The sequence below is a fragment of the Crassostrea angulata genome, chromosome 7 (genome assembly GCF_025612915.1).
Source record: "Crassostrea angulata isolate pt1a10 chromosome 7, ASM2561291v2, whole genome shotgun sequence".
Lineage (NCBI taxonomy): Eukaryota > Metazoa > Mollusca > Bivalvia > Ostreida > Ostreidae > Magallana > Magallana angulata.
In genome coordinates, this window is record NC_069117.1 from 37,690,407 (window position 1) to 37,704,237 (window position 13,831).

General features: G+C 32.5%; 1 protein-coding gene across 1 annotated transcript; it reads left to right on the forward strand.

The window, feature by feature from the left end:
• The first annotated feature begins 414 nt into the window (after positions 1-414).
• Positions 415-13,732, forward strand: LOC128155263 (potassium voltage-gated channel protein Shab-like). Its single transcript, XM_052816886.1, has 3 exons — positions 415-926; positions 6,386-6,539; positions 9,436-13,732. The coding sequence occupies exons 1-3, from the start codon at positions 580-582 to the stop codon at positions 10,468-10,470; spliced, it is 1,536 nt and encodes a 511-aa protein (XP_052672846.1). The 5' UTR covers positions 415-579; the 3' UTR covers positions 10,471-13,732.
• The last annotated feature ends 99 nt before the right edge of the window (positions 13,733-13,831 follow it).

The window sequence follows — 13,831 nt, forward strand, 5'->3', positions numbered from 1 at the left end:
TTCACTTCAACATTCATAATGTAAACAAAAGCTTTGTTTACATTGCAAAGAATTGTAAGCTCTGTAACTCGCTTATAACTCACCAAATGATACTCAAATTTTAGTTGCCTATTAAAAATGCATTACTGAAGCATTGTAAACATTTAAATCGAAAAAATAATTTTTGACCAAAATCGTGACGATGCCCCTTTAAAACAAGAAAAACTACGTCTGATTTCTCTTACCAAAACATTTAAACACAACCACATGCAAATGCATGTACCTCGGCCGCTCTTAAGGGTGATATTAACCTTAACTGATATAAATTATTAATACTTTCCTAGATGGTTGTCATTTCATAGGACACCATTGACAGCGAACCAAACCTTTAATATAATGCAGACGATTCCTCCTCCCGGATTTGGTGTTAAACATTGATATCTTCATCAATACCATTCGTTCATATAGCGCCTGATTTTTACAACAGTAATCAATATCGCGCATTCATACTAGTAATTACATAGCGGATGTAGTTAAATTTAAAGTTAGTTAGCAAGCACCGCGCAACAGTCGTCTGTAAGTTTTTGAAATCGAACAACTATGACTACTAAAATGGTGGAAAATGTACAAAAGCCACGAGTGTATACAGAATATTCGAAATCATCTCTTGTTGAAATATACGTAGCGGGAACCAGATTTGAAATTCCTAAAGAGAACATTGCGAAAAATCGAGAAACCTTACTGGGGAAAATGTTACCAGAACTAAGCAAAGAAAAGGGAGGAGATATTTCATTTAATCGTCCGGAGGAGGCGTTTAAAGCGATACACAATTATTTCCTTACGGGCAAGTTACACATGCCTCTAAATGTGTGCCCAGGACAGTTTGCCGAGGAGCTGGAGTTTTGGGGAGTCGGGTCTGAGCTGCTAGAACCGTGTTGTTTGTACAGGTAAGTTCAATATTTGTAACTGTTTAGTATAATTATAATAGCTTGTCACGCTTATTTTGCTTTCCCAAATTATAGGTTGTATATTAAAGGCGAAAATTAGAACTAAATAGAATGTATTAGGTTGGATTTTGACTGTCAGTTTTTAATATATGTCAAACAGAAATAAATCATTTTTTTTTAAAGAAACACTTATGACAAATTTGAAGGATTTTGAAGGTGGATGGTAATTTTTGTGATATACTGGTATGTTTAGATGTATAGATTATATAAAACAAACATAAACGATGCCTTATAATGTAAATGGGCAAAGGTTGTAAACAAAAATACCTCTGTGACAACAGGTTAAACAAGATAATTCATGTAATGAGTTATTAGATATAGATAAGATGAAAAGGAAAATTATTCACAAATAAACCTTCACATTTACAAAAAACGGTAAGCTAAATTTCCTCCAATACAGAAGTTTTAATAAGAGATTAGCTACAAATTCGTTTTTGCATTCAAAATTATTAAAAGTCAGAACTTCAAAATGTTTAACTTTTGTCCCAGAGAGAGAGGAAACCGTCGAACTTTGACTGTGGGAACGTGATTGTCTTCAACTGTTTCTAGAAAAAAAAATGGAATATTACGAAGACGGGAAAAAACATTTTCAATGTCACATTTACCAAATAAGCCTGTAACCTGGGCATTATCGTTTAAAGAAAGTTTATAATAAATGTCATTTTTCTTTGGTGAAAATACTATATTAACACTGCAAAGTGTATACGGTATTGAGAAACAGTTGCGTCGTTTTTGCAATGCCTATCTAATGTCTCTTCTATGAAACACAAACTTTGTAAAAATATTGATAATGAGGAATATGGTACTTACTGGAACAAATGGACCATAATTTTTCCACGATATCCTCTCTCTCTCTCTCTCTCTCTCTCTCTCTCTCTCTCTCTCTCTCTCTTAAAAATATAGTTATACTATAAATCTGTGACTTTTTTATATATTCCACTTTGCATCCGCTTCGCGTCATGTCATGGTAACAAGATGGCATTATTACAACTCCCTCTATCAAACACATAGAACAACAGGCGACGACAACAAACTAAGATATGTGCTACCTATATATATATAACTTTATCATTCAAGGCCATAGGAATTGCATGTGTCAACCAAAGATTAGATATACAGCGTATATCTAGATATATCAGTTTTATCTTTGTGTAGATTTTATTTTTTAAAATGCTTGTACTTTACCTAACTATAATAGTTAAATTGTACTACCAAACCCTATTTGAAATACAGCGATTGATTTCATTCAAACATATGAAACAATATTTCGTAAATTGGATTCGATCACAAAAGAAATAGTTGTACTTGTTGTTTTATCTCCCTTGTTAAGAACGAAAACAGATAGATTGCAACATATTTTCTTATTGCAAAATATATCCATGATAGGTTTAAACGACAAGATTATCAATTGTAAATTATTATTTAGCTCGTTACCATTTTTTGTTCTGGTTATTTAGTTGTTTGTGATCATAAGTCAAGAAAAAGATACAACATTTAGATTTTTAATATTATCTTGGTCAATCTAACAAAAATGAATCTATAAATTAATTTGAACGTTCCCATTTTGTTGGAGTTTACCTTCAGGTGGGTATTTCTTCTCAAAAGACACTTATTCCGAACTTTCCCACTTTACATTGCCCACCTGAAAAGAAAGTTTCATTTTGATTTAGCTTTTCTCAATTTCTTTCCTCTATTTCAAGATTCTGTTGCCTGAATATTACATATGCCTAATAATGTGTGTGAAAGTACATTATACATTACGGTTCAGAACTTTCAAATTTCGCAATATTTAAAGGGTACCTGCAGCCCAGCCGATGTGAAACATATGTTAGAGAGTTTATTTACCAAAATTTAATGCAAAAAACCGCATCGAAATCGGTGCAAAAATAACGGAGTTACGCCTCTTCAAAGTGGCTATTTCTACCTGCTTTGGGAAATCTAATCAAGAGAAAACAGAATTAGGCGATAACGAGGCTTCAGCGGAAGTGACGTCACGAGGTCAACGGGAGGGAAATTTCCTTACAAAGCTATACAAATTAAATTCGATTTTTCAGCCAAAATGATCGATATAGGTCTGATGTTTTGATGTATCTTGTTATTTTAAGTATTGTAGATCTAGACATTTGTATCCGTTATTATTTTATTACAATCAGATTTCTTTTTAAAGGATTTTAAAATGTGTTATTCTCGTCGCCTTTTTACCGATGAATACGATATCTTAAAACATTTTCGTTATGCAATCCTTTGTTATTTTAAACTATTATATAGCATAAAGTACTTGTAGATTTGAAAACAAATCCAAAAAGTTACCTGTAAGTGTCCAATAAGTTTCCAAAAACTGTTCATTATTTTAAAGAATGGACAGTGAAATCTGCCCAGTAAAAAATAATGGATAGTAATTGTAAACTTATTGGACAGGTACAGGTGACGTGTAATAAAACAAATACCATGCAAAGCCATACATCTGAGAACAAAATGAAATTTAATTAAGCATGCTTTGATATACTAGTATAATAATCCAAATGAATTGACACAACTCTGTAAAATAATTCAAATGCACTGGTACATATGTATACATGGAATCAGGAAAATCCAGATTTGACTTTGCCTCCGCTTTCTTAGATAAACCACTCCGTATTAATCATCCAAATCCTGCTGATTCAGAGGTTTTAAAAACCTATTATTGCTCTCTACCTCTTGACTGGCGTTAATCATATCTTCATCAGAGATATCAGAAAAGACACAGTTCTGAATTATATCAAAATCTGGCCCAGCCTCCATATCTAGAATGTCACTTAGAACACCATCCGTGTTTGGATGATTTTCATAACCATACTTGCATTTTGACTGAGTTATTTTTAGAAAATGCTTTCTCCATCAGAGGAAGACATCTCGATACTAAAACACAAGTTGTGTGAATGAATGAAAAATCATGCAGTTCAAGTTATACCTAAAAGTCACCTGTACCTGTCCACTAAGAAGACAATAGAAACAGAATTCTACTCAGGACTGCATTTTTGTTTGGGGTGGTTATAAATAGCTCTATTTTCATTGTCTACTGGTGTACCTGTTGAAGTCCATTCTTAAAACAAAAGAGGAGAATGTTTTAAGTCGGATATAAGCCTCAAACTGTCCATTCTGTGAGAGAAAGAACTGATCTCGGCCCTTCGGGCCTCGATCAGTTCTTTCTCTCACAGAATGGACAGTTTTTGGCTTATATCCTTTACTTAAAACGCTTACATGGGCTGATTTATATTCATTTTTTGATTACATAATATCTTTGACACACGAGTGATCCGAGACAATGACACAGGTAAACAGGTAAACTAACGAAGCCACTGCTCCAGACACACGTGTATCTGGGGTATGTATACACAAGGTACACGAGTCTGGTGAACAAAGAGAGAGTTTCACACCTCTAGACTGGTAAATTGATTTGTGTATAATTTGCTACTCAATTGTTAAAAGATAAAACAGAAAAAATAAATAAGACTGTGTAAAGTCAAGCATTCGTCAGTTAAAACATGTGTATAGTCCGTCAATCAGTGATTAAAGAATCATGCATGATACTATTAAATAGTAAAACTAATGTTCGAAGTAAATGCCTTTATTGTTACTTATCTTATCACTTTAATAATGACCAAAGTTACAATTCATCAAAGGATGTAAATAAATGTAAAATTAAATTCCATTATCGTATTTTTAAAAGAATATGAGACAGACTTAATTATGCAGCCATCTTGGACTTTCGCCTTGATCCGTTAATAATCCCGTGTATGTTTGTTAAAGAATGCACACTATTTTGATTTTTATTGGTCCGATATTAATATTATTGAATAATCAGGCGACATCATTTGTAATTTTATTCCTTATACGAGGAATAGACCCCGAGTTACCTTTTACGAAATATCATTATGTATTATCAATATTATTAATCAGTTAATAATGCCACTAAGAAATCATTCGAAAGAATGACAATATTAACAAAATATGTTTCTTATAACAATAATGCTTTGAATAATTGTCATTTTGCTACATATGGTGTGCATTTATATGTAAAATGTGTTACACATTTGACGAAATTCATGAAGCAAACAATAATCCGAATTCGGCATTTTTGTTCGATAAAATACAGGTTAAACTCAAACAACAGTATAATTAGTCATCCAGGGTTGATAAGGAAATAAAACAACAGAAAAAATGTTCATATATCGATAAAACAATGCAAGAAAACGAACAGTTTTCATACGATATTCCTGTTTCTCATACAGCGGCGTTGACCCCGTGACGTCACAGTTCATCTCGTGCCAAATCGGCTTGATTCAAAACTCGTTCAGGTGTGAAATCGGGTTTTCCCCAAATATCTCAAAAACTACTTATGCGATCGCTGTAAAATTTTCAGGATGATGTTTTTACACATAAATCTCCATTATATCAAAAATTGACCGGCACTGCAGGTACCCTTTAACCAAAAATTACATTTCAAATTTTTTGGTAAGCTAAAAATTTTAAAATCCCCCGCGGGACTCGAACTAATGACTTACAGACTCGTCGCGAAACCTCTAATCCACTACGCTACGCTGTTGGGTGACAAGTTTGGGAAAGAAATTATTAAATTACACTTGATTTTACTGTTTATTTCGATAAATAGTACGTCACAACATGGAGGTGTCCCACACCACCTTAATAATCATATGATCTCAATCTTTGTTTTAAAATATACTATGTCCATCACACATTAAGGGTTGGTAAATGCAACTTTAAACTGAACAAAATTACCTTATTTGAATTTTTCAAGACGCAAGTAAGAGAGTTTCCAAAAGTACGTAAAAGTATAAAGAGTGAATGGTTTAAAGTTAATGAATTACATAAAGTACCTAAACGCCGCCTCTTTGTCACAGTTTGTTACAAAGCTAACAAATATTGAGTGAAATTTGGAAAGACGAGTTTCCGCTTAATTATACAAAATGTTGATACAAACACAAAAAGTGTTTGTGTTTAATATATTTGTGTTAAATATTCCTGTTTTGTTTTCACTTTAGTCCACCAGCTCTTATGGAATGGTACGGGTTTGAGAAGAGATAAACCTTTGCAAAGGAACCATTTTTTTTTTGGAATACAAACAGAAGTTCTTATTTCTGTTTACTTTTTTTTCGTACTTGCCATAAAATATTACTCATCATATATGTAGGCCAACATATATTAATTATTGTCAGAATAATATCGTTTCATACTTTGCATTTTAAAAGAAATATAAATCTTTCATCCTGTTTATTTTATTTTATTTTTAATGTAAGATAAGTATAATGGTACGTTATTAACGTTAGTTATATTGATATTTAAAGTTTTCAATTTCCAGGTGATCATCAACATCAAAACAAAGTTGTTTTTGTTTCCAGGTTCTTGGCCTTTCACCAACAAGAGGAAACAACCAAACGTTTCAGAAAAACCATCCCCTCAATCCATAATCAGAAGGTTACATCCGGGGGTTATTCTTGTAGGCAACGACTGTGGTGTATTATAGACAACAGAGAGTCTTCTGTTCCAGCCAAGGTCAGTTAATTTGAAGACAAATAAAAGATTGTATTCTTACGATAGTCTGTTGACAAATGTTTGTTTGTTGTTCGATTTTTGTTGTTGTTGTTGGTTTCTTTTTTGGATGTCTTTACATGTGTTGCAAGAACATGGGAGTTTTCTGTTTCGACTTATGAAAATAGTACTGTCAAATAAAATATTTATTCATATAAGATTGATTCCTTTAGTCTGTTTCAACTAAAGATGTCAACGAGTACTCGAGTACTCGACTATCGCTCGGTCACGCCGATCATCGACTAAAATTTGCATAGTAGATTACTTGGCAGTTTCTAAGATACGAATGAAAATAACAAGGGTTTTTTTCTCGGTATTTTTGATCATGTTACAATCTGTTCCATCGAATCGGTGTCCCTGGTATATTTTTAAGCGGTTAATTATTGATCTCTTCTGATTTTGCAGATCAGGACCCGGGACCATAAAATTTAGACGAGCTCTCTTTTGATCCCAGTGACAATTTTCGACTATATATTCCCTTTGTAAAAGTGAGACTGAGATCAAAAGTGAGCTCGTCTTTGAGATTTATGGTCCTGGGGCCAGATAGTTGTTTGAATAGAAGTACTAAGGCAAGCATGTACTCGAAGAAATCAATTTGGGGTTCCTTTAATCAGATATTTATTTGATTAGATGTTTGATTTATAATAACCAAAAAATTTACTCATATTAGTAATCATCCTAAGGTGTTTGTTTTCGTTATCATTAACTTGAATTGTTGATTGAGCACGGACCAGTGATTTAACACGAAACAGGTCACAATTGATTTGTCTAAGATGATATGGAGCTCTTTTATGAGTAAGCGTCACAAGAAACAAGAAAAAAAAATTAGACATTTGCTCACGGATATTTAGATAAAATACTTGTCTATTAATTTGATATTAAATACATCCACATGTATAGTGCGAAGCATCATAAATGATATGGTATATGTGACAATATTTACATTCAGTGTATATTTCCTCTTATGTTTCATTGCATTAGACATCTGCGACGTTCAATTTTCTATGAATACACTTAGCTAATTCATGCACCATGAGCACAGATACAAACGTTTTCACGTGTTTTGATTATGTTTATATTTTTGTAAAATTAAATGAAACTTTCAATCTTACATAACCAATTTGATATGTACTTTTGAAAAACAATCATTAGAATATATCTACTCGTTAATTAAAAATACTTTTCTCCACAAAGTATCTGGCACTATATTTTTTGTCGTGGAAGTGAACTATAACTCTGTCCTTAGTTTTTGCTTCCGCCACTTTTCGCTTGATATTTTGATAATCATAAATACCTTTGAGTTCAAACTACGTTCATCCACTTATATGAAAAATTTCCAGATTATCTGATTTGAAACGCCCCCTCTAACGCTTCAGGTTTCAAAACACATCCACAAATAGAAAGTCTACGGGATTTTTGCATTGCATCAGCCATTAATAAGCCCGGATGATAACGTTGAAAAATTGTGCGAGGTGTCCCGGGTACTTCCGAATGGAGAAAAGATGTAAACATTTCCCATTATAAACCTCCATTAGAAATTTATTTTCGTTCCTGTGAACTTTTATGAGTGAAAAGGGATAATTTTTCAATGAAGATATCTTGGATATTTTCTCTTTTATCGATTTCAACAGCATTTCTTTCATAGGTGTGTGCATTTTTTTTCTTAAAAAATCACCAAAAAGTGATGGAAGCAATAACTTGGGACATACTATTTTTTTTTATAAATAACATGTTAATATGGCTGTTCCATGTATGTTTCATATCCATGACTAAGAGCAAAATTAAAGGCTTTATAGCGGTGATACACAATATTTCATACAAATAGACATCAGTATGAAAATATATTAAATATAAGCATTGAATGCTTTTTTTTGGATGGCATCGGTCCTATGACTCACCAAGCGATGCAAACAAATTATCATACCGCGCTAACGCGCGGTATTCAATTTGTCTGCACCGGTTGGTGTGTCATAAGACCAACGACATCCAAAAATAAGTATTCAGAGCTTAAAGGGACTTGGACACGATTTGAGATCAAATTTTTATATTTTTATATTTTATGTATAAAATGCTTTACTGGTGCATTTTAAATGAGTGACCAAAATATTGAATGTTAAAGTCAAGTTACAAGCGAGATACAGAGGTAAGAATCGGTTGTTATGTAAACAAAGCACGAGTCTTATAGTTATTTACAAAATATGTAATGTAGAAATCTACCATTTCTTAGACAAAATGACAAGTAAAAAACAATTTGAACTACCTCAATATCTTCATTAATACTAGTATCAACAAAAAAAGATACATTTGATTGAAACCTACACCAATACAACACATATGTAATTATAAAAAAAATGACAATGTTTGAGCATTGTTTAGAAAACAAAGAATTATGAACTTTGTATCTTGCTTATATCTTGATATTTGACTTTCAAATTTTGACATAGCATTAAAAACTTGTATATTTATCAGTATTAACACTGAAAGTGTGAAAATAAAATTTGAAAATTTTAAGTCAAATCGTGTCCAAGACCTTTTAAGTAGAATTATTTCATTTGAAAGGGACACACAGCAGTTTCAGATGAATCACCGTTGCTCGACTATCGCTCGACTAAAGGATCCGATTAATCGACTATGCCATCGAAGTAAAATTGACATCCCTAGACTTTCAAAACATTAAAATTGAAAAACCCTATTCAAAAACGACTCGGGTCTTCGTGGCTTGGACAGAAAAAACTTACGCTGTGGCAACATTGTCAGTTTTATAGCGTTGGGCAGCTGCGTTGATTTAACTTGTGAAGTTAAGTTTATGCAATGTAAACTTTTATTTTTCATATCTACAATGTAAACTTTTATTTTTCAGATCTATCTTGGCTTTATTCTCACTTTTGTTCTTCTGTCATTGGCTTCACTATCACTGAGCACGGTTCAAAGCCTTCAGCGGAAACTGACGATTTGTGAAGCACGTGACTTGTTGTTTTACGACAATGATTATGACGACGAAGTTAAAGAGTATTTCGAGAATAACGTCGACTGCAGTAAGGACGCGGAGATAGCGATGATGTCGTTTCTGGGTGAATACGCAGAGTATTCCGACGACGATTTTGAAGAGAAACTGGAGGGATTTAGAAACAGTTCAGGAGCTACGGGTATAGGAGATGATTATTATTCGACACTGAGATTGAAAAGAAAATTAAAGCACGTTAAACTTCCTTACAAACACGCTCGCCTTGCGGTGTTTGATCGGATTGACCTTATTGTACTTGCTGTTTTCACCGTAGACCTAATCTTGCGCCTTACGACTTGTCCGAGCATTGTTATGTACTATAAGTCACTTCTTAACATCATGGACTCGATTGTCCTTGTTTGTGGAATCGTTGGATTTGTCTTGGAAAAAATCTTGATTAACTTCACCTATGGAACGGGGGATCTAGACATCCTTATATATTTCCAACAGCTTCGTGTGTTTCGTTTGCTTCGGATTTTTCAACACGTCGCCGCCATTAAAGTCTTGGCTTTTTGCTTCAAGGAAAATTTCAAAGAAATTCTCGTTCTCTTGTTATTTTTGTTTGTTGGTGTGAACTTTTTCGCCAATATTCTTTACTTTGTGGAAACGGACACTATGAAGAGTATTCCCACAGCTTGGTGGTGGGGGCTGATCACCATGACAACGGTTGGTTATGGTGATATCTATCCGACAAGCGCTTTAGGTCGCATCATAGGGGCGTGTTGCGCAATAAGTGGAGTAATAGTTCTGGCCCTTGTTATTCCAATTTTTGTAAACAATTTTCTTGCTTTGTATGAACTAGCTCATTTGTTGGGAAAAGAGAAAACTGGGAAATCAAAACCGATAACACTGCAAGTGATGCCTACAAAGCAACAGAGCAAGGGGATCTAACCTGATGACGGATTTTTTGAAAAATCCTGTAAAAAAGAAAGAAAACGTAAACTTTGACAAACTTGTTTCATCAGCAGGTTTTGTATGTCGGAAATAAAACAAAATTTACTCTTTATATTTGGAATGGAACAGAACTTCCACACTAAACTTTGTTCTTTGTGGATTGATGAACATGATGACCTTGGCCCGCATCGACTACATGAGCAACAATGTCTTTTGACAATGACAAAGCAAGGATACTTCTCTTTCCCCCAAAATAAATTTTTTTTTCTATAATGACAACAATATCTGTAATACATTTAATCAGTTGTACTGAAACCATTTTTAAAACGACTGCATATGTGGTAGAGGGCAAAATTTACCGATTCATTTCCAGTTATGACCAAAAAAAAAAAATCCGGCGATACAATTGATTTTCACTCGGAGTTAAAATCAGTGGAATTGACCGATGAATGACTGCCGTAATCCTATACGATGTGTTGTAAATCGATCAAAAAGCTATTGAACTGACGGGCTCGTTAACTATCTATCTGAATCTCATAGGAAATAAATGATCTACACTTTTTGTTTGACATTAACTTTTATAAAAAATCAACAATATAAAAAAATCGGGATTGTATCATTTAGTATATTGATACTTTAACAAGCAATGTCTGGCTTAAGTAGAATCTCTAGACGCAATACATTAGTTTGTTTAAAGTCGAAACATAAAGCGAAATCGAATTGTGTTACTTTATTAAAGAATCTTTTTGTTTCTTGATATATATATACACTGTAAAATGTAATCAAAATAAATAGAAGTAAAAAGTTATAAATTAATGGTTGTAAATCTAAATGAAAATAGTTAAATACCTCATCGTTTTAAATTTTATCATTATGATTAGTTAAATCACGGTAAATGTTTAAGTTAATAAATTTTTAATTTACAAAATTATCTTTAAATTTTAAAAAATGTTATAAGTGTAAATATGTTTTATCTTGAATAAGTAGCCTAATGTCACTCACTCTTGACATCCCATTACCACTGTGTTTTAATATATCGTTCAAGTAATGATAATGAATTACTGTTCAATACAAGGTAAATTTATTTTCGACAATATGTAACAACTCCTATCTTATCGTTAAAAGGTTCAGAAATTCAATTTCAAATTATCTTTATGTAGATTTTTCACATACGAGTATTTTCTTGGAAAATTGATTACTAGTATGTTTTGTTTGCAAAGAGGACAATTTGGTTTTGACATTTACTGTAAAAATAAGCTTGATATCAGTTTTAATTTAAAGTCTAATTAAACACACCAAGAGGCGTCAATTTTTTTATTTCTATAAAAATATGATGATATATAATCTAGCGGCAGGTTGAATTATTTTGTATTTTACAGCCTTTAACTTACTTTGTAAAATAAGGGGAAATACGCCAATATTTTAAGTTCAGCAGACTATTATAAAATAAATAATTGTAATTGAGTACCATTAAATAAAACGAGCCCCCGTAATTTTAAAGTGTCTTGAAAAAGAAATGGTATGTTTTTTTAAAGGATGTGTTCCCGTTTTGCACACATTTGATAATTGGGTACAGAACAAAAAGTAGGATAGCAATTATAGTCTGCTTTAACTGCAAGATTTACCTGGATGAAACAAAAAGAATATATATATTGTTTTGTGTTTTAGTATTAATAACTTATAACAATCAGCATTCGATAAAATAGAAATAATGATATTTTTATCCTTAAATTTCCGCTTATGGATAAGAAAAATAGCGATAGATAATTCAACTTTTACATTTTTGTCCATTTACTTTAAATAAATCAAAGTACTGAAGTATTGAAAGCCGGGCTCTTTTGTTGTGACATTATGCATATTGTGTAGTAAAACTGGTAATCTCTCTCTCTCTCTCTCTCCCTCTCTCTCTCTCTCTCCCATGCTTTCAAAGTCGAAAATGCACCAGAGAGCGATCGACTGAATTATTTTGTAAGCGGCTAGCAACAAAAATATGTCTGTCTAGTAGAAAAAAAATCAACAGTGCATTGAATTGATGCGTTATAAAATCAACCCTCTTTCCCAAAAAATTCAACGCTAAATTTATTCTCAAGCCAAAACAAAACCCAGTAGATTTGACAAAACATGGCTTTCTATGAACATGTAACTATTTGGTGTAGCGGAAGCTTTTACTTTGACGCTGTTCGTTTTTTGGTTTACGTTTGAAGTTGTGCTATTTATAGTAACATTGGCGATTGCCAGGACTCTGCCTTCAGCAAAGCCCGGCTAAAAACTGAATAAATTAAGGAAAAAATGTCGGAAAAAAAGCCAATTTGAAAGCTGATTCAATTGATAAATATGGGAAGAAGGGGGAAATCTGCAGTCATTTAGGGTTTTCCGAATCTCTTTTTTCAACTCAGTCGTAAAAAATGTAAAACGCGTGTTTATGCTTATTTGTTTGGTATGAATAGAAAGGAGATTATGTTAGGAAACCAGTATATACGTCACTGAAGGAAGCATATCTTAATTTGTCACAAAATATTTCAATAGAGTAATTCTTATGACAACACAGCAGTAATATATAGCAGGTCACTCTGTATCATTTCAAATCAGTAGCTAAACTGGTACAAAACATTCCGACAAAAATAATATTTTTGATATTGATTCTATAAACCCCAAATAAAGAGGGTTGAAAATGCATCATTTGATTATTTTTGTGAAAAATCTTTACAGTTCTTGAAGCATATAAAATTGCCGATTTATCATCCTTCGATTATTGAAGCCACAGCATAAATGAAAAATATCTAACAGCGTTTTTACTAGACAAATTTCCTCTATTAATGTAAGCAAAGAAAAAAAAAGAAGTAAAATTAATATTAATATATGATATTTTTTTCTATTCAAACTTAAATTGATGACGTATGACTATAGGGTAGTTTTTTTTATTTTAATACATATCATACGACACCTCAAACGTCCGAAAACAAAAACGCGATGCGATTCAAAATGTCTCCAAATGACTGTATCTCATTGAAGATTACTAATTATCCAAGCTTGACATTATCCTGTATGGAGTGTCCATCCAAATGTAAATTATCATTCTTATTTATTTTTTGCATCAATTAACAAGGTGACTATATTTTGGAGCATAAATAACGTTCAGTATGCAACAGTATTACATTTTGCAGGCTCATCACTTACACTTAGTGGTTCATCATGGCTAATGCTTTGCTTGCTGTTACTTTCTTGCTCAACACATGTACAAAATTTTCGCAATAATCATTATAGTTTAAAGAACTAAATGAAAATGTTCTTGACCGATTTGATGTATGATATTATATTCAAGAACATGGATTTCAATTATCATGTAAATGTGCTTTTA

Excerpts from the sequence above, each read along its gene's own strand:
- LOC128155263 (XM_052816886.1), top strand. The coding sequence starts at position 580 with ATGACTACTAAAATGGTGGAAAATGTACAAAAGCCACGAGTGTATACA. Across the intron at positions 927-6,385 it reads GAACCGTGTTGTTTGTACAG|GTTCTTGGCCTTTCACCAAC; the intron begins GTAAGTTCAATA and ends TTTTGTTTCCAG. Across the intron at positions 6,540-9,435 it reads AGTCTTCTGTTCCAGCCAAG|ATCTATCTTGGCTTTATTCT; the intron begins GTCAGTTAATTT and ends TTTATTTTTCAG.